General features: G+C 37.9%; 1 protein-coding gene across 11 annotated transcripts in view; it reads left to right on the forward strand.

Moving 5' to 3' along the window:
* The window catches only part of PTPN13 (protein tyrosine phosphatase non-receptor type 13), a 220927-nt gene that overhangs the window by 76726 nt on the left and 123714 nt on the right, over positions 1–20487 (forward strand). For 9 of the 11 annotated variants that reach the window (XM_010334771.3, XM_003923981.3, XM_003923980.3 and 6 more), the window contains exons 3-4: positions 1772–1950; positions 20186–20251. In XM_010334771.3, the coding sequence (XP_010333073.2) occupies positions 1772–1950; positions 20186–20251 (245 nt within the window). Of the gene's footprint in view, positions 1–1771; positions 1951–3896; positions 4004–20185; positions 20252–20487 lie in introns of those variants that run through there. The other 2 variants (XM_074396401.1, XM_074396402.1) reach the window with 2 other exon arrangements.

Below are 20487 nucleotides of genomic sequence, written 5' to 3' on the forward strand. Positions count from 1 at the left end.
ACATATACCTAGGAGTATGAGCTGTGATGATTCATTGAAATGTATTTAGCCATAGCAATTGTGGGCCACGATTCAGAAGTCTGATATGTGATTGGTTAAGGCTTTGAGGACCATGGGTCTATAACACCACTTCAGTGCAACCTAAGATGTACTGACTGATTAAAAGATGCATTCAAACACATTTTTCTTCTTTGACACCATTATTAAAGACATGTCTCAAGCCGGGCGCAGTGGCTCAAGCCTGTAATCCCAGCACTTTGGGAGGCTGAGGCGGGTGGATCACGAGGTCAGGAGATCGAGACCATCCTGGTCAACATGGTGAAACCCCGTCTCTACTAAAAATACAAAAAATTAGCTGGGCATGGTGGCACGTGCCTGTAATCCCAGCTACTCAGGAGGCTGAGGCAGGAGAATTGCCTGAACCTAGGAGGCGGAGGTTGCAGTGAGCCGAGATCGTGCCATTGCACTCCAGCCTGGGTAACAAGAATGAAACTCCATCTCAAAAAAAAAAAAAAAAAAAAAAAAGACATGTCTCAGAGTCATAAAAATGCAGATTTTTAACCTTCCGAGGAGGAATGACTTTTAATAGTTTTACTTTTAATCGTAAGTCATATTCTGATCATGTTGATGATAGGTAAAGGTAAAAAAATCAGAAAGAAAGAATGATTCTATTCTGATTAGAAGAAAAAGTCAGTTCTGATTGTTTTCAGGAAAATATAGATACTGTATGATAAACTTTTCCATGACTTCTGTCAATGTCTTATGTGACAGAGTGTTATCAGTATAACCTATTCAGATTGAACAAAGGAATTTCAGTCTTTTGTGATTTTTCGGTAGCTATTATCTTAAGTTCACCTAGCAGTTTTCTTAAAAACTGTATTAACTTCCTTTTGATATGAGGGACAAAATAAAGTTTCTTCTAATCAGTCTGTCTTGTTGAGCCTAATATAAAACTTTACTTTTCGATGGAGGCCTACTGGTGTCTAGGGAATGTATTTTTGTTAATACGCTTAGATGTGAGCTCTTAGGCATCTATACAGCCAAGCATTAAAACAAAAGTTAAGAGACCCCATTGATCACATTGTGTAGTATAAAACAATCTGCCTGAAATGCTAGTGAAATAATGAACAAATGTAAATAAGATAAAATCTGAATTCAAGCCAAATATATACTTTGACTCAAGACATTTCATTGTAGTTAGAAACCTTGTGAATGCCTAATATGACGAATTTTCAAAGGAATTGATTTCTATCCATTTCTGAACACTATAGTTTAAGAATTTTACCTTGGGATCTATAAATGGGCTATAAGTGGATCCATAAAACTTCAGAATTTATACAGAGCTTTATATTTATGGGTAATGTCCTTGAGAGAGAAACCATACATTTCACCAATTTCTTAAAGGAATGCGTAATTCAAAAAAAGTTTAGGAACTACTGATCCTTATCCCTATCTATATATCACTGTGATAAAACATTTGAACCAAGTTTAATTCTTATGACCAACAAAGAAAGGGTTCTATTTCTAGTTTCTAGGATCTACCATTCAGATTTTGATAGGTTAAGCCAAATCATGACATTGTTGTTAATAATGCTACCTGTTGTATTTATATGAAACCCAATCTTTTGTAGCATGTTTATTTGATGTGTGTAAACTCATTAACATCTATACAAATAGGCTGAGTTGTCCATTGAAATGATAGTTATTTCCTCTGATTATAATTTTGAGCAATTGTCTTCTTCTTCTTTAATTTTTTGCAATTCCAAACCAGTAAGCCTCGCTGATCCTGCTGCACTTGGCTTCATCATTTCTCCATGGTCTCTCCTGTTGCTGCCATCTGGTAATGTGTCATTTACAGATGAAAATATTTCCAATCAGGATCTTCGAGCATTTACTGCACCAGAGGTTCTTCAAAATCAATCACTAACTTCTCTCTCAGATGTTGAAAAGGTAACTATTAAATTTGTTTTGTTTGATTTTGTTTTTTCTTTGGGTGGGGATAAATCAAATAATGACAATGGGCTACTCTGTTTCAATCCTCTGAAAAATCTATTGAGTTTTAAATGGTCGTGTATTCCAAGAAGTTCATAGTTATGTTATTTAAGAATTCAAATTGTTTTGTAAAGATTTATAGATCTGTGAAATAATATGAAAAAAGTTAGCCATTATAAGTGCATGTTTACAAATACTTGTTAAATACCTGCTATGTATTAAACACTGTGCTGAGGAAGATATAAAAGTAACTAGAAAGTTGACCCTGATTAACATGTACAGAACAATCTATTACAGTGGTCCTCATCCTTTTTGGCACCAGAAACTGGTTTCATGGAAGACAGTTTTTCCAAGGATGAGGTGGTGGAGGGGAATGATTTTAGCATGAAACTGTTTCACCTCAGAATATCAGGCTTTAGATTCTCATAAGGAGTATGCAACCTCAATCCCTCACATGTGCAGTTCATAATAGGGTTCACACTCCTATGAGAATCTAATGTCACCATTGATCTGACAGGAGGCAGAGCTCAGGTGGTAGTGCTCACTTGCCTACCTCTTACCTCCTGCTGTGCAGCCTGGTTCCTAACAGGCCATGGGACTGGTATGGGGCTGAAGGTGGACCTGTGATCTATAATATTTGGCAGGATAAAATAAATCCTATGGAGAATGGTAGCATCTTGTGAATCTACAAAAGGAGCAATTAATTTTTAGTGTAGAATGATATCACAGAGAAGGGGTAGCATTTGTGTTAGGCTATGAAGAATGAATAAACTCCAGATCAATAAAAATAGGTAGAAAGGGCATCCTACTCAGAGTAATTGGTACGGGTAATGATAAGAGGTAAGAAATTTTCCACTGTGTTTGGGGAATCGTTGGTTAGATTGGCTAGGCTAGAACATTACTACCTAGAAGGATGTGGTTAAAGGAAGGAAGAAAGGCTCTAGGTCAGAAGGAGGATGATCTTTGAATGTCCGAACTTGAGACTTTCTTCTTAGGAGGTGGGGATCTATCATATTTTTAGGAGCATGGCTGATATAATTTGTGATTTTGGAGGTGAAGTTTGACAAAAGTAGATAACTATTGGGGAAGAAAGATTTTGTGGGACTCTATTTGGGAAGGTTGTGTGGGTTTTTGTTGTTGTTGTTGTTGTTGTTGTTGTTTTGATTTTTTGAGATGGAGTCTTGCTTCTTTGCCCAGGCTGGAATGCAGTGGCGCAATCTTGGCTCACTGAAACCTCCACCTCCCAGGTTCAAGCAATTCTCCTGCCTCAGCCTCCCAAGTAGCTGGGATTGCAGGCATGTGCCAGCAGGCCCGGCTAATTTTTGTGTTTTTAGTAGAGATAGTGTTTCACCATGTTGGCCAGGCTGGTCTCGACCTCCTGACCTCAAGTGATTCTCCTGCCTCGGCCTCCCGAAGTGCTGGGATTACAGTCATGAGCCACCATGCCCAGCCAGGGAGTTTTAATACTCTATAGAAAAGAACTGAAAATGATGTAATGATTTATTTGATGGCATAATGAAGAAGTGAAGGTTTATAATAGAAGTATCCGATATGACTATGGTGATATAACTGATTTCAGAACAAGACCTAAATTTATTGTCAAAGTTATGAAAAAAAAATTTCGGCATATACACCATGTTTTATAGCAGGCACTGGATAATTGTGTTATATACCAGGCTGTGGGTAATTTAGGGCTGTGGGGATCTCCAGAGAATTCAGAATTAGCTATGAACATTATTTCCCATATATCATTCCACATAAGTGTAAAAATTAACTTAGTAATTTCCTAATAGCAAAATTGTTAAAAAGTATATATATGTTGAACTTTAATATACATTATCTAATTGCCATCTAAAGGAATTCTACTAATTTCTTTCTGCTGACAATTGTATTTTTCTTTTCAGACACTGAATTTGGATGAGTATGAGTGTGTATGTGATGATTAAGCTAAAGGAAGGCATCTTGATTTGAACCAACAATTATGTATCTGAAAAAAGACTGACTAGAATTGGTAGAGTGAATTCAGATTTAAGTTTATCTACCTTTTATATTCCATGAACTGCTTAAGAATTTTGAGAGGTACAAGCAACCATTGAAAGGCGGTAATGCTTAAGGCATTAGCCTAAGAAATTTCCCATTACAAAAGATACAGTATTTGAAAAGAACTTTTTGTATGTTACAGAGTGGATATAGTCTTGGTCATTGTTATGTATCGTGAAGGTATTCAAGTGTACTGGTAATGTTTTATTAAGTTAGATAATATAAATAGTATACATATATAGTTATTCATTTTTATTTAAACAGGATGCAGTCATTCTGTACACTGTATGATTCATTTAATACTCTTGTAAAAGAGAGATTAGAACATTGGAAGTAGGTATGGTATGTGTGCATAGGTATCATGAATTCTTTCTGTAAGCATTTAAAATCCACAATAAAATTTTTAAAGTGCTTAGTAGAAATTTGAGGTGCACAGTGCTTTTCTGACTTGCTGAGAGGTTTCCCAGTTTGCCTTGTGATGTCTAGATCCCCAAACAAGTTAACCCTATGTTTAGGAATAACTACTAGACCACATGTTTGGGAAAATGACTAAAGCCACTTGATTATTTTGCCAAGTATTTAGAAGCAATATTGGGGATGAAATGGGTGTGGGGTTGTTGCCATTATCATGTTAAAGTTGATATCTTAGTCTGTCTAATTGGAACTTCTAGCTTATCTCATGCCTCAAAGTCTTAAGTGTAATTCTAAATACAAAGAAAATCAGCTTTTTGTTTGTTTATTTTTTGGTTTTTGTTTTGTTTTGTTTTTAAGATGGAGTCTCGCTCTGTCGCCCAGATTGGAGTGCAGTGGCATACTCTTGGCTCACCTCAACCTCCGCCTCCCGGGTTCAAGCAATTCTCCTGCCTCAGCGTCCCGAGTAGCTGCGATTACAGGCATGCGGCACCACACCCGGCTAATTTTTGTATTTTTTGTAGAGATGGGCTTTCACCATGTTGGTCAGGCTGGTCTCAAGCTCCTGACCTCATGATCTGCTCACCTCAGCCTCCCAAAGTGCTGGGATTACATACATGAGCCACTGTGCCTGGCCAGAAAATCAAGTTTTTTTATCGTATTTATAGCATGAAGCAAAGGTCATCTAGCACAGTATTCTGGTTTTAAAATGGCAAGGGCATTTTGAAAGTGAGGAGAGTAGCTGGACTTAATGACTTTCATGAGTTAAGAATATACTATTAACTAGCCCTCAACAAATGCTTGCTGTTGATGACATATAAATTGTTTTATAATGCTCAGTGCCTAGCACTCTTGATATATGAAAATGTTCTCTTCATTCAGAAGAATTACACGATTACACTTAAAAGTGTTTTGTAAACTGTACACATATGTTTGTATGAAAAAACTCCCTATCAACTATGTAAATAGCCATTTTCATTTATTTACCTTAAAACTTTACTTTTCAAGATAACATTGCTTTAATTGAGTAGACAGGTTTATACAGGCCACACTAAGCTTTTTGATCCTCTGGCTTTTTTGGGTAATTTTCTGCTTCCTGCTTGCCTGCAGTAGGTGTACTTATTTGACAGTTCTTTTGAAATCAATTTGATGGAATGGAGCTTGAATCAAATTCCTGTTGTGCTTTCTGTTCAAAAATATTGACGTGCACCAGAAATTTGTACCATGTTCCTGAAAAACTAATGTTGTTTGTTACCACTAATTTGTAGTCTAAATGTCAAGAATTATTGCCCCTACCATCTCTGTGCTTTTTGAAAATCAAGGATCATCTTTAGAAGGCCAATAATAGTAAATCTACTTACCCAAGCTTAGCAGAAACCTGAACGTTCACTTGACCAAAAAAATGACCAAATTCCCTTAATCACACTATACAGTATATACCCTGTGTTAAATCTCATTAATCCATCCCCTGTCCCCTGTTTTTATTCATTCATTCATAAATTTGACAAATGTTTGTTATATGCCAGGACTCTGTGCCACTGAAAAAGAAACTCTAGGATTGTCTAGTGACAGAGTCCAACATGTAATCATATAATTAAGTTGAAAATGTTAAATGTTAGGGTTGTAGAGATAGAGATACCATCTACATCCATTAGGATGGCTACTACCAAAAGAACAGGACATAACAGCTGTTGGGGAGGATGTGGAGAAACTGAAACCCTTGTGTGTTGTTGATGAGAATGTAAAATTTTATAGTTACTATGGAAAGCAGTATAAAGGTTTCTTAAAATTTTTAAAATAGAATTACAATGTGATCCAGCAACCCCATTTCTGAGTATATATATCCAAAAGAATTTAAAGTAGGAACTCAAAAAGATATTTGCACACCTATGTTTATAGCAATGTTATTCACAATAGCCAAGAGCTGGAAGCAACCCAAAATTTCATTGACAGATGAATGGATTAAAAAACTGTGGCATGTACATACAATGAATATTATGCAGGTTTACGTAAAAGGCAGTCTTGTCACATGCTACAACATGGATGAACCTGGAAGACATTATGCTAAGTGAAATAAGCCAATTACAAAAGGACAAACACTATGTGATGCCACTCATATGAAGTATCTAAAGTAGTCGAAACCATAGAAACAAAAAGTAGAAAGGTGATTGCCAAGGACTGGCAGAGAGGGTAGAGGGAAAAATTCGTGTTTAGTGAGTATAGAGTTTTAGTTTTGCAAGATGAAAAAGTTCCAAGACTGTTGCACAACAATGTAAATACACTTAACACTACTACTAAAGTATATATTTAAAGATAGATGGTAAATTTAAATTTTTTTTAGGACAGTCTTGCTCTGTCACCAGACTGGAGTACAGTGGCGCAATTGTGGCTCACTGCGACCTCTGCCTCCCAGGTTCAAGTGAGTCTCAGCCTCCCAGGTAGCTAGGACTGCAGGTGCGCACCTCCACGCCCAGCTAATTTTTGAATTTTTAGTAGAGACAGCATTTCACCATGTTGGCCAGAATGGTCTCCATCTCCTGACCTTGTGATCAGCCCACCTTGGCCTCCCAAAGTGCTGGGATTACAGGCATGAGCCACCATGCCTGGCCAGTAAATTTTATCTCAGGTGGTTTCTTTTACCACAATAAAAGATGATACCAAGTACTAAAGTTTTTTTTTTTTTGAAGTAATTTTTTTTATTGCATTTTAGGTTTTGGGGTACATGTGAAGAACATGCAAGGTTGTTGCATAGGTACACACATGGCAGTGTGGTTTGCTGCCTTCCGTCCCCTCACCTGTATCGGTCATTTCTCCCCATGCTATCTCTTCCCACCTCCCCACCCCCATCCATCCCCCATTTCCCCCCAACGGACCCCAGTGTGTAGTGCTCCCCTCCCTGTGTCCATGTGTTCTCATTGTTCAACACCCGCCTATGAGTGAGAACATGCGGTGTTTGATCTTCTGATCTTGTGTCAGTTTGCTGAGAATGATGGTTTCCAGGTTCATCCATGTCCCTACAAAGGACGTGAACTCATCGTTTTTGATGGCTCCGTAATATTCCATGGTGTATATGTACCACATTTTCTTTATCCAGTCTGTCATCATTGGGCATTTGGGTTGGTTCCAGGTCTTTGCTATTGTAAACAGTGCTGCAATGAACATTCGTGTGCATGTGTCCTTATAGTAGAATGATTTATAATCCTTTGGATATATACCCAGTAATGGGATTGCTGGGTCAAATGGGATTTCTATTTTTAGATCATTGAGGAATCACCACACTGTCTTCCACAATGGTTGAATTAATTTACATTCCCACCAACAGTGTAAAAGTGTTCCTATTTCTCCACATCCTCTCCAGCATCTGTTGTTTCTGGATTTTTTAATGATTGCCATTCTAACTGGTGTGAGATGGTATCTCAATGTGGTTTTGATTTGCATTTCTCTGATGACCAGTGATGATGAGCATTTTTTCATATGTTTGTTGGCCTCCTGTATGTCTTCTTTTGTAAAGTGTCTGTTCATATCCTTTGCCCATTTTTGAATGGGCTTGTTTGTTTTTTTCTTGTAGATCTGTTTTAGTTCTTTGTAAATTCTGGATATCAGCCCCTTGTCAGATGGGTAGACTGCAAAAATTTTTTCCCATTCTGTTGGTTACCGATTCACTCTACTGACTGTTTCTTTTGCCGTACAGAAGCTGTGGAGTTTGATTAGGTCCCATTTGTCTATTTTGGCTTTTGTTGCCATTGCTTTTGGCGTTTTGGTCATGAAGTCCTTGCCTACACCTATGTCCTGAATGGTTTTGCCTAGATTATCTTCTAGGGTTTTTATGGTGTTAGGTCTGATATTTAAGTCTTTAATCCATCTGGAGTTAATTTTGGTGTAAGGTATCAGGAAGGGGTCCTGTTTCTGCTTTCTGCACATGGCTAGCCAGTTTTCTCAACACCATTTATTAAACAGGGAGTCTTTTCCCCATTGCTTGTTTTTATCTGGTTTGTCGAAGATCGGATGGTTGTGGGTATGTTGTATTTCCTCTGAGGCCTCTGTTCTGTTCCACTGGTCTATATCTCTGTTTTTGTACCAGTACCATGCTGTTTTGATTACTGTAGCCTTGTAGTATAGTTTGAAGTCCGGTAGTGTGATGCCTCCTGCTTTGTTCTTTTGCTTAGAATTGACTTGGCTATGCGGGCTCTCTTTTGGTTCCATATGAAGTTTAAGGTGTTTTTTTCCAGTTCTGTGAAGAAGGTCATTGGTAGCTTGATGGGAATAGCGTTGAATTTGTAAATTACTTTTATAGGTACAAAAGCATTATAGAAATTTAGGTCTTTATCACTTCACCACACTATGTTCCACTAGCTAAAAAACTAATTTCTGATAGTGTTATTGAGGGTTAATGGCTTAATGTTTTGTTCCAGTCAGATAATACATTATCATCTTAGTAGTCTTTAAGTCTATATCATCTTAACTTAAAGGTATAATTCCTAATATGGAAATTTAGCCCCATGAGAGAGGACTTAGGGGACCAAAATGGATCCCAAAATAATCCTACTTTGTCAGATCTCTAGGGCCATTCTGCAGTTGGTGGGTCTCCTCTAGAGCACTAGAACATGTTTTGGTTTGTAATATATGTATACTAGTGTTCCTAGTCCTATAGTAAGTAGCTTAGAGTTAAATAAGATGTCAGATACATTATTAAGCTACTTATGTATATCTTAGGAACTAACCAAGTATATATACTCAATATTTAAAGTGTAATGAAATGTAGAAGGTAATGTGTTGTGGAGAAAGTGTTAATTTTAAAATTAGAAAATAGCCTGCTGTTTTGAGCTTTATTTGGTGGTGAATTATGGCTAAGTAAATTCGTGCAATTGCTTTATATATCAGATCATAGCCTAAGTTCCTTCATACCCTCAGATTTCAGAGGAATAAGCTCAATAGGCCATTAAAAGTTTAAAAACTATATGCATACCAAAAAATGTGTTTTTATATATTCTTCTGGATAAAGGGATTGCAGCTTTTATTCTTGCTTCTTTCTAAGGGCTAAAAGTCATTGACTATTTGCTGACAGATCCCAAATATATATATCTCTAAAACCATGCTCTTGACTTTTATGTAAAGCCACTTAATGTTCATTGGAATGCCCCACAGGCATCTCAGACTCAATAGATCTGAAATTAAACTCATTGTTTTTCTCGTACCCTGAAGCTTTTCTCCCTTCCAGTGTGTTTCCTGTAAGTGAACGGACCCTCATTTCCCCAATTTACAAGGAAAAGTCTAAGGTGTCGTTCTTAATTTTTCATTCACCTCTGGCTCCATTTCCTAAATCTATGATTAAGTTCTTTTGATTCTACCTCTTTAGTATCTCATATATGTCTACATATATTAGCTCTCACTGCTTCCTCCTTAGTTCAGTCCATCACAAATGACCAGTGGTGAAAACAATTCTGATAAACTGTAGTCAGTGCACTTTTGAAAACTAATATATGATCTTGTTCTATTCCTCTTTAAAATTACTCAGATTCTCCATGTCCCCTGAATAAACTCTTGACTCCTGAGCATGGCCTTCAAGGTCTTATTTTATCGGCCTTGCCTGAGCCGTCTTTTTGTCAAGCTCTGTGCTTCAGTCATTCTGAATTTACTTCAGTGTCTGAGATATGCCACATACTTTCCTTCTTATTAACCTCTGTGCATTCTCTTCTTTCAGCTTCAAAAAGTATTTTCACCCAGACTCATGTTATTTTGACTCAACTCATCCCCTCACTGTCTGGCTAACTTTTACTGTAGAGGTGAAGCTTTCTTCTATGCTCTGTTGTTCTTTCTGTGTTCTTCTCATATGTCACGTTATCTTATCTTATAAACAGGAGTGAAGATTTGATATGGAAGAAACCCTGTTTGTCCTCCTCACTATTGTATTCCCTAGTGGTTCTCAAAGTCTGGTCCCTCCAATCAGCAGCATCACCATCACCTGGGAATTTTGTAGAAAAGCAAGTTCTCAGGCCCTACCCCAGATCTACTGAATCAGACACCCTGAAGATATGACCCCCAGCCACCTGTGTTTTATCAGTCCCTTCATGCATGACGTAGTTTGAGAACAAATCATCTATGTCATATTTGGCAATAGGTAAAAATAATTTTTTAACCCAGAGGTATCTATGATTTGTTGCTTTTAAGTGCATAGCCACACAATCTCAGGTGTGTTGCTAAAAGGAGCTATGTAGCACACATAAAGCAGTTCATAGTTCTTCACAGAGATCCAGAGATGGCTGGATGAGAGGTATCTGCACATCAGACTGTAGTGTCTCACCCAACTTGTGTCTTGTGGTCAGTAAGAGAAATCTTTGAAGGCTTTTCATCTCCCCTTTAGCGAATGGATTAAGAGGTAGAAAATATTGTTAGCCTTCTCAATTATGATAATTTTATTATCATCCCATTTTATATTTCAACAAATATTTATCATGTATGGGCTCTGGGTTGAATCTGGCTTTGTCACCTAAGGGATATAGGAACTCAGGCAATTTGCTTAACCTTTCTATGCCTCAGGTGCCTTATCTATATGATGTTAATAATAGTACTTACCTTGTAGGGTTATTAGAAAGTGAAATATTCAGCTGGGCATGGTGGCGTGTGCCTGTAATCCCAGCTACTCGGGAGGCTGAGGCAGGAGAATTGCCTGAACCCAGGAGGCGGAGGTTGCGGTGAGCCAAGATCGCACCATTGCACTCCAGCCTGGGTAAAAAGAGCGAAACTCCGTCTCAAAAAAAAAAAAAAAAAAAAAAAAAAAAAAAAGAAAAGAAAACAGTTTTGAGACAAAAAAGTATCCTAGTTAAGGTGAATCAGCCTGTGGTAAAGAGATGTCTAGGGGTGGCTGGGCGTGGTGGCTCACGCCTATAATCCAAGCACTTTGGAGGCCAAGGCAGGCAGATCACCTGAGGTCGGGAGTTCAAGACCAGCCTGACCAACATGCTGAAACCCCGTCTTTAAAAAAAAAGAAAAAGAAAAAGAAAAATAAGAAATGTCTAGGGGTACCTTCAATCACTGACAAAACCAGCCCCATAAATGGTTTGTCAGTGGAATGCTTTATACATACACAGGAAGTAATAAGGTATTATTTTTCCCTCTGACTATGAAAAAAGAGATGTCCACAGTTACATGCTTAAACTCTCAGGATGCTACACTAAACCAGAAGGATCTGGGTTTATATCTAGATTCCACTAACGTCTGGTAGTGGGCTTGAACTCATGTGTAAATGGACGTAATACTTATTTTGCATGAAAGCTATGAAGATGAAGTTATATGTGTTTGTATGCACCAAAGTTAACTTAATTTTTTAAATTTTTTGAGAGATGAGGTCTCACCCTGTTGCCCAGGCTAGAGTGCAATGGCACAATCATAGCTTACCATAACCTTGAACTTGAACTCCTGGGCTCAAGGGATTGTCTCACGTCAGCCTCTGAATAATGGGCTCACACCATCACAGTTAGCCTTTTTTTTTTTTTTTTTTTTTAGATAGGGTCTGCCTCTGTTACCCAGGCTGGAGTGCAGCGACAGGATCGTGTTCACTGCAGCCTCGACCTCCCAGGCTCAAGCAATCCTACCACCTCAGCCTCCTGAGTAGCTGGAACCCCAGGCATGCATGCCACCATGCCCAGTTAACTTTTTATTCTTTTTGAGATGGGGTTTCGCTTTTGTTGCCCAGGCTAGAGTGCAATGACGCGATCTTGACTCACTGCAACCTCTGCCTCCTGGGTTCAAGTGATTCTTCTGCTTCAGCCTCCTGAGTAGCTGGAATTACAGGCACCTGCTACCCAGTTAACTTTTGATTTTTTGAGGAGATGAGGTCTCACTTTGTTGCCCAGCTTGGGCTCAAACTCCTAGGCTCAAGTGATCCTCCTGCCTCCACTTCCCAAAGTGCTAGAATTACAGGCATGAGCCACTGTGCCCAACCTGCCCCAGGCAATTTTAATTTAATTTTTTTTTTTAGTAGAGACTGAGTCTTACTATGTAGACCAAGCTAATTTTGAACTCTTGGCCTCAGGTGATCCTCCATCCTTGACCTCCCAAAGTGCTAGAAATATAGACATGAGCCACCAGGCCCAACCCAAAAAAGACATTTCTGACTCAGGAAAATGAATGTGGCAGGGCATTAGGTGATAACAGGGCTGTTAATTCTGTTAGGTGTGATAGCATTATGATTTAGGAAATGCTTTTATCCAGAGTGAAATATTTAGGGGTGAAATTGTATTTCTGTGATTTTTATTAAAGGGTGAAATTGTATTTCTGTGATTTTTATTAAAGAGCTCTAGCCAAAAAAAAAATAATAATAATAAAATCAATGAAGCAAATGTGGCAAAATATCAATAATTGTTGTGTCTACGTGATGGACATTTCAGTTTATGTACTATTCTTTGTACCTTAAATAAAAAGAACAAGTAAAAATGTTTCCTTTTATCCATAAAAAAAAAAAAGAAAGTGAAATAAGATAATACTTGTAAAGTGCTTAGGACAATATATATATATACACATACTGTTGTGTATGTGTGTGTGTGTGTGTGTGTGTGTGTGTGTATATATATATATATATATATATATACACACACACACACACACACACATATATATAGTGTCATATACATATATAGCACCCAAAAAATAGTACCTATCACTATTATATATTAAATGTTGGGCTAGGTGTAGGGATGGAATGGTGAACAGGACAAAATCCCTCTGTGCATGGAGTTTACATTCCATACTTTACAACTGTACGGACAGAAATGTATTTCTGTCCTACAGGAGTTATATTAATGAGCTTCCTTGACTCTCATCTTTCCATGTCACATTTTCTTTATCTCTATCTCTGGTTCCTCCCTTTTCACATATGCACTTAATTGCCTGAATTTCTCAAGTCTGCTTTCTAAGTTTAGCCATTTTAGTTATTTTCTCTTCAGCCCTATTGCTGGCACTATGGCGAAGTTCTCATTTCTCTTCTCTCGGACTTCTGTCATTTCTCGTAACTCTTATTCCTGCTTCTTGACCATTCTTTCTGCCACTGTCAGATTAATACCCTTGTCATGTCATACCTTTGATCATGAGGGATTTTCCCCTCAAAAACCTTCATTGAGTTGCTCCTTTTGTACCCAATGAAGCACAGATTCCTTGACCAAACATAAAAATCTCTCCAGAGTCTGGTCCCAACTACCTTCTGACTCCTCTTTTTTAGATGCACAGGCTGGAGCCAGTGATTATTAGATAGATCTTGTGCTTTTGGGCTTCACTTCTTTGCAGAGCAATGCCTTTCATCCCTGTTTTCACGTTTCCACATCCTATGTACCATCCATTCTTTCAGTGAGCATCTACTGAGGACTTACAATATATCTAACCCTGTAAAAGGTCAAGGAGGTAACAAAGATGAGTAAGGAGTAGACCTTACTCCCAAAGGGCCAGGAGGCTGAGAGACAGAGAAAAAGAAATGATGACGATGATGATATGCAGGGAATATACACAATGATAATAGATCTATACAGAATATTAAGAGCAGAGAGAGAGAGGCATATAAGCTATGTTTCAAGTCTCAGCTTAACTCCCATCTGCTTTAAGTTTCTTCTAACTTCTCAATAGTCAAAAGTAACCTTTTCTTGTCTCCTTGAATTTTCTTAGCACAAATTTACTACTTCTACTTTGTTTAATACATAGGTGCATACGTATATATTTCTCTCTCTCTCCTGTTAGACTTTTAATTCTGGAAAATGATATACAGATTAAATTAGTAGTTTTCAACCAGAGGCAGTTTTCCCTCCTACAGAACATTTGGCAATATCTGGAGACAGTTTTGCTTGTCGTAACAGAGAGGGTAGGAGTAGATAGTACTACTGGCATGTAATGGGTAGAAGCCACAGATCCTGCTAAATCTCCTACAGTTTATAGGACAGATCCCCAATGCAAAGAACTATACAATCCCAAATGTCAGCAGTGCTGAGGGTAAGAAACTGAAGCCAGAGTGAGAATCTTGCCTCTGTCAGTTAAATAGCTGTGTGACCTTTGGCAAGTTAGCTTACCTCTGTAAGAATGAATGAGTTAATGTATATAATGTGGGCCCAGTGCAGTGGCTCATGCCTGTAATCCCAGCACTTTGGGAGGCTGAGGCAGGTAGGTAATTTGAGGTCAGGAGTTTGAGAACAGCCTGACCAACATGGCAAAACCCCGTCTTACTAAAAATACAAAAATTAACTTGGCGTGGTGGCAGCCGCCTGTAATGCCAGCTACTCAGGAGGCTGAGGCAGGGAGAATCTCTTGAACCCGGGACACGAAACTTACAGGGAGCCAAGATCGCACCACTGCACTCCAGCCTGGGTGACAGCGTGAGACTCTGTCTCAAAAAGAAAAAGAGAGAGAAAGGAAGAAATTGTTCTACAATATATATAAGTTTGACACACAGTAAGCATTATGTACATGCTAGCTATTTATATTCTAGTATATATAATAATATATATTAGCTTATGACAGTAGTATTATGATACCAAGATGAGATATTTGCATCTAATCATACTCCTTAGCTTAGTGACTTTCAGAAAAAAAATGTAGCTATGTAGTTCTTCTATACATGCATGTAATCTAGAATCATCCCTTCCATCTTTTCACTGATTCATATATATATGAATCATCACTATCAAAGGCACCTACCTCTATAGGACTGTGCCCTGACCTGCTATACTTCTATGCTAAGGAAGGGAAATAGAGCATCTCTGTGCTGTCCGTAAGGTACAGATGGACCAACAAAGGTCACGAAACCACAAATTTCCTGGGAAGCTAAATAAATAAGCAATACAAGAGAGAAGCAGATCACAAACATTTTTTTTTTTTTTTTTTTTTTTTTTTGAGACAGAGTTTCGCCCTTGTTACCCAGGCTGGAGTGCAATGGCGCGATCTCGGCTCACCGCAACCTCCGCCTCCTGGGGTCAGGCAATTCTCCTGCCTCAGCCTCCTGAGTAGCTGGGATTACAGGCACGTGCCACCATGCCCAGCTAATTTTTTTGCACTTTTAGTAGAGACGGGGTTTCACCATGTTGACCAGGATGGTCTCGATCTCTCAACCTTGTGATCCACCCGCCTCGGCCTCCCAAAGTGCTGGGATTACAGGCTTGAGCCACCGCGCCCGGCCCAAAAACATTTTTTAACTGATACTGCCTGATTCTTTTTTGGGCCTTGACTTGTTGATACCTTTAGTAGAAGATATTTGTTAGCTGGATTGTGGATTCCCCCTTTTTTCTCATTATGTTTTTTTAAAAAAGGAAAATACGTAGATCAAATACTTGCCTGTTTTTAAGTAATCCTTCCTGTGCATGACCTTCCTCCTTTCTACACAATGTCTATAAGCAGTCCATAACCCATCTACTGCGCTATTTATTAACCAGATGAACTAAGCACTTTCAGTCATATCAGTGCTACTGTATTAATATAGTTACATCTTTGTATCAGTGACCTTTATGCCTGTGTCTTTTTAGGCAGCATCAACAATACAAACTCCTTTCATTTATGAATAATGCATATGGAAGCATCATCTACTTACACTATATAGATTTTTTGGAATAAATGTAAAAGCGTTTTTCTTTGTATTCTGTAAGAAATATTTTTCTAATATTAGGTATGAGGTAATATTTTAACAAAGATCTGACATACCTGGAGTTATCTAACAACAGAGTATTTTTAATTATGATTTAAAATATTACTAATAGTGTGGAACCCACAAAGTACCATCCTAGTAAAGTAGCAATTATCATTTTGCATATTTTATTTCTCTGTACAGATATTTCATACCTATATTTATTAGTCAAGGTTCTGCAGAGAAACAGAACCAGTAGGGTGTATGTGTGTGTGTGTGTGTGTGTGTGTGTGTGTGTGTGTGTAGAGAGAGAAGTTTATTATAAAGGGTTGCTTCATGCAATTTGAAGGCTCACAAGCTCCAAGATCCTCAGGAGGAGTTTGCAAACTGGAGATTCAGGAGAGCTAGTGGTGTATTTCAAGTCTGAGTCTGAAAGTCAGAGAAACAGCACAACTGCTGGTATAGTTCTAGTTGAAAGACTGGCAGGCTCAAGACCCAAGAAAGTTTCAGTTTGAGTCCAAAGGAGGAAAACAATGGCCCATTTCTAAGGCAGTTAGACAGAAAGAATTCTCTTACTCAGAGTTAACCTTTTTGTTCTTTTCAGGCCTTCAACTGATTGGAAAGGGCCCCCCCGGTAATATGGAGGGCAGTCTGCTTTACTGAGTCTACTCATGTAAATGTTAATCTCCTCCAAAAACACTCACAGAAACACCCAGAATGAGACTTGACCAAATATCTGGGTATCCTTTGGTCAAGTCAAGTTGACACATGCATAACCATTACGCTGTATACATAGGTAATTGGCAAGTGTACAATTTTATAACCTAGTTTTAAGAATGTTTTATTATAGCCATGTATAAAAATTATTAACATATAGTAACTCACTTGGCATATTGAGAAGTAACTATAATAAAGAATCTTTTTTTTTTTTTTTTTTTTTTTAGTATTTTTTTTGGGATGGAGTTTTGCTCTTGTTACCCAGGCTGGAGTGCAATGGCGCGATCTCGGCTCACTGCAAACTCCGCCTCCTGGGTTCAAGCAATTCTCCTGCCTCAGCCTCCTGAGTAGCTGGGACTACAGGCGTGTGCCACCATGCCCAGCTAATTTTTTTATTTTTAGTAAAGACGGGGTTTCACCATGTTGACCAGAATGGTCTCTATCTCTTGACCTCGTGATCCACCCGCCTTGGCCTCCCAAAGTGCTGGGATTATAGGCGTGAGCCACCGCGCCCAGCCAATAAAGAATCTTAAAGCATGGGCCATATCTCAAAGAACCATAAACCAAAATTAATATAATTGAATATGCAATTCGTCCTTTATGCTAAAGCTATGAAAAACGTTTTTCATATATGAGGCTCTTTGAATAGGTTTTTACATTTGAGACTCTTTGGAAAGAAGCTTAAAGAGAAATATGACACAAATAATCTGCACTAGGCTGTCTTGAACTTCATGCACATTTAATTTAGTTCAACAGACATGTATTGTGCATCTACTATGTAAAGTTCTGTGTTACTTAAGAGGGATAATAAGATGTGTTTAAAAAAAAAAAAGCTGTGTCCTCCCAAGGAAGACAAACAGGGACTCTTCTAACTATACAACAAGATAATATTAATTAACCACTTCATCAGAGATACTAATGAAGTGTGATGCAGAAATATAACAATCATATATGAGAGAATGGTTTAAAAAACCTGTTTCCAAGTATTTATTCAGCATGTATAAGGGGAAACATCATCTCTGGCCTAGCCGGAGACAAAGAAAAAATATTTTTGGTGGAAAGAACAGATAAGAAAAAGTTGAGAAACAAAAAGATGTATTTTGCCCACAGAAAATTATCTAAATGTGTTGAAATGTTTAGGTTGTGATAGTGGAAGGAATGATGACAGAAGGAAACTTAAAAATCTGCTTGCAAAATGGAAATAGAAACAGGTCACAGTGAGCCCTGAATGTCATTATTTTAAAATTTGAATGTTTAAAAATTGGGAGCCATGAGAATATTTAAAAAGTGGAACAACGTTTCTAATCTATAATTTAGAAAGCAATTTAAAGGATATATTAAAGTGTTGTGATATTGTAAGGAGGGTACCCACTTTTGTTACATGTATCTAACTGATTTCTAAAGAGGATTTGAGACAGTTTATGGAATTGATAAAGTTGTAAAAAATAGGAACTGAATAAATAAAGGCAAGAAAACAAGATGAAACTTTAGTAAGGATGCTACCAAACACAGCAACAACAAAAGCAAGAATTCAGTATTGATAGAAGTGGCCCAGAAGTTTAGCTCTGAACCTCTTAACGGAAGGAAATAGGAATGATGATTACTTATAACTGAGATCCTGCTTGTTGTGTCACAGAAAAAAATAGAAGCAAGCAGGAGAGACTTTCCCTAGCATCCCTCTACCAGCCTACCTGTGTGAATTCCCACATGCTCTGCCATCTTACGACAGATGAACTGTCCATACTCTTCTAAAAAGCCAGCTCCTCCATTTGTCCTTTGGAGCAGTCTCCTTGTCTTCTCAACAGTGTTCCTCTAGCAATCTCCATTCTCTCCTGCATTTCCAGTTTTCCCTGTTGAATCATTCCTATCAGCATAAAAATATGTTGTGTTTTTTTAATCTTTAAGAAGCAAACAAAGCAAACAACCTAAGGAAAACTCCTTTAATTAGGCTTCCTTCTCCTATACTACTCTACCCATTCATCATGAGAAAATGCTAATCAAAACAGCAGTGAAGAAAGACAAAAAACAAACAAACAAACAAACAAAAAAACTGCAGTAAGGCCAAGTAAGGTGGCTCTAACCTAACAGTGGGAGGCCAAGGCAGGAGGATCCCTCGAGGCCAGGAGTTTGAGAACAGCCTCAGCAATATAGTGAGATCCCCATCTCTATAAAAATTTTAAAAATTAGCCAGGTGTGGTTTTACATGCCTGTAGTCCCAGCTACTTGAGAAGCTGAGACAGGAGGATCACCTGAGCCCAGAAGTTTGAGGCAGCAGTGAGCTATGATTGTACCACCTCACTCCAGCCTGGGCAACAGAGAGAGATTCTGTCAAAAAACAAAAGAAAACAAAAACAGTAATGCAGTGAGATTTATTGCTCAATTTTTAGACTGGCAAAACCCCAAGTCTTCATAATCTCTCTATGGACAAGGCTTATGGAAAAACTCTTACATGTTGCTGGTAGAAGTGCAAAATGGTACAGTGGTTATGTAAGGGAATCTGATAATAAGTATAAAAACTACAGATGATTTACTTTCTCATCCATTATCTCAGAGAATCAATTTAAGAGAAATACTTGTATGGACAGAATGAGATATCACAAGCTTGTTTGCTGAAACATCATTTATAGTAGCAAAGTTTGAAAAAACTCTTAATTCTCGATTAATAACAGATTGGTTAAATAAACAGTGCTACATCCACTAATGGAATTCTATGTACCATTTTGAAAAAAGGATCTCTAAACTATTGATATGAAAATATCTACTGATAGTTAAAAACGCAAGTTGCCTGCTGGGGGTGGTGGCTCATGCCTGTAATCCCAGCCCTTTGAGGGCCGAGGTGGGCAGATCACCTGAAGTCAGGAGTTCAAGACCAACCTGGCCAACATGGCAAAACCTTATCTCTACTTAAAAAAGAAAAATTACCCAGGCATGGTGGCACCCACCTGTAACCCCAGCTACTCAGGAGGCTCAGACAGGAGAATCACTTGAACCCAGGGGATGGCCGTTGCAGTGAGCTGAGATTGTGCCACTGACTGCACTCCAGCCTGGGCTACAAGCCAGACTCTGCCTCAAAAAAAAAAAAAAAAAAAAGCAAGGTTCCCAATAATTTTTAAGGTTTCTGACCTTTTGTAAAAGGAGGAAATAAGAACATGTATTCATGTTTGCTTGAATTTGCATAAGGAAACTTTAAAAGTTAGCAAAAATGATTACTCATAAAGGATGGGCTGGGGAATTAGAAAAACATCTGTTGTAATAATTTTCAGTCTTATTATCTCTTTTAAGCTCTCATATACTTTCATGTAAAATATAAAATGATTTTCTCAAATTGTGTATTATATTTTATTTGGAACAAAATAATCTGTATGTATAGTACTTGCTAAATTTTCTATTATATTTTGTCATAAAATTATTTCTTAAAAATTCTGTTCCTAGATCCACATTTATTCTCTTGGAATGACACTGTATTGGGGCGCAGATCATGAAGTGCCTCAGAGCCAAGTAAGTTAAGTTTCTACAGTTGTTACACTTTTTACATGTGTGCAGTTTTACGCCTAGCTCTTGCACACATTTATATGTGTTCTACAGCGTACAGGCAGGTATACCAGCATTCCTATGGAGGTTGTTTACATTAATAATGTGATACTTTCAGAATGAATTTACAATAAAGTACTAAAGACACTATTTTTAAGATATTCTTAGAATTGTAGCAATCACTACCCAAGTTTCAACAACTT

Source organism: Saimiri boliviensis, chromosome 3 (genome assembly GCF_048565385.1).
Source record: "Saimiri boliviensis isolate mSaiBol1 chromosome 3, mSaiBol1.pri, whole genome shotgun sequence".
Taxonomy (NCBI): Eukaryota; Metazoa; Chordata; class Mammalia; order Primates; family Cebidae; genus Saimiri; species Saimiri boliviensis.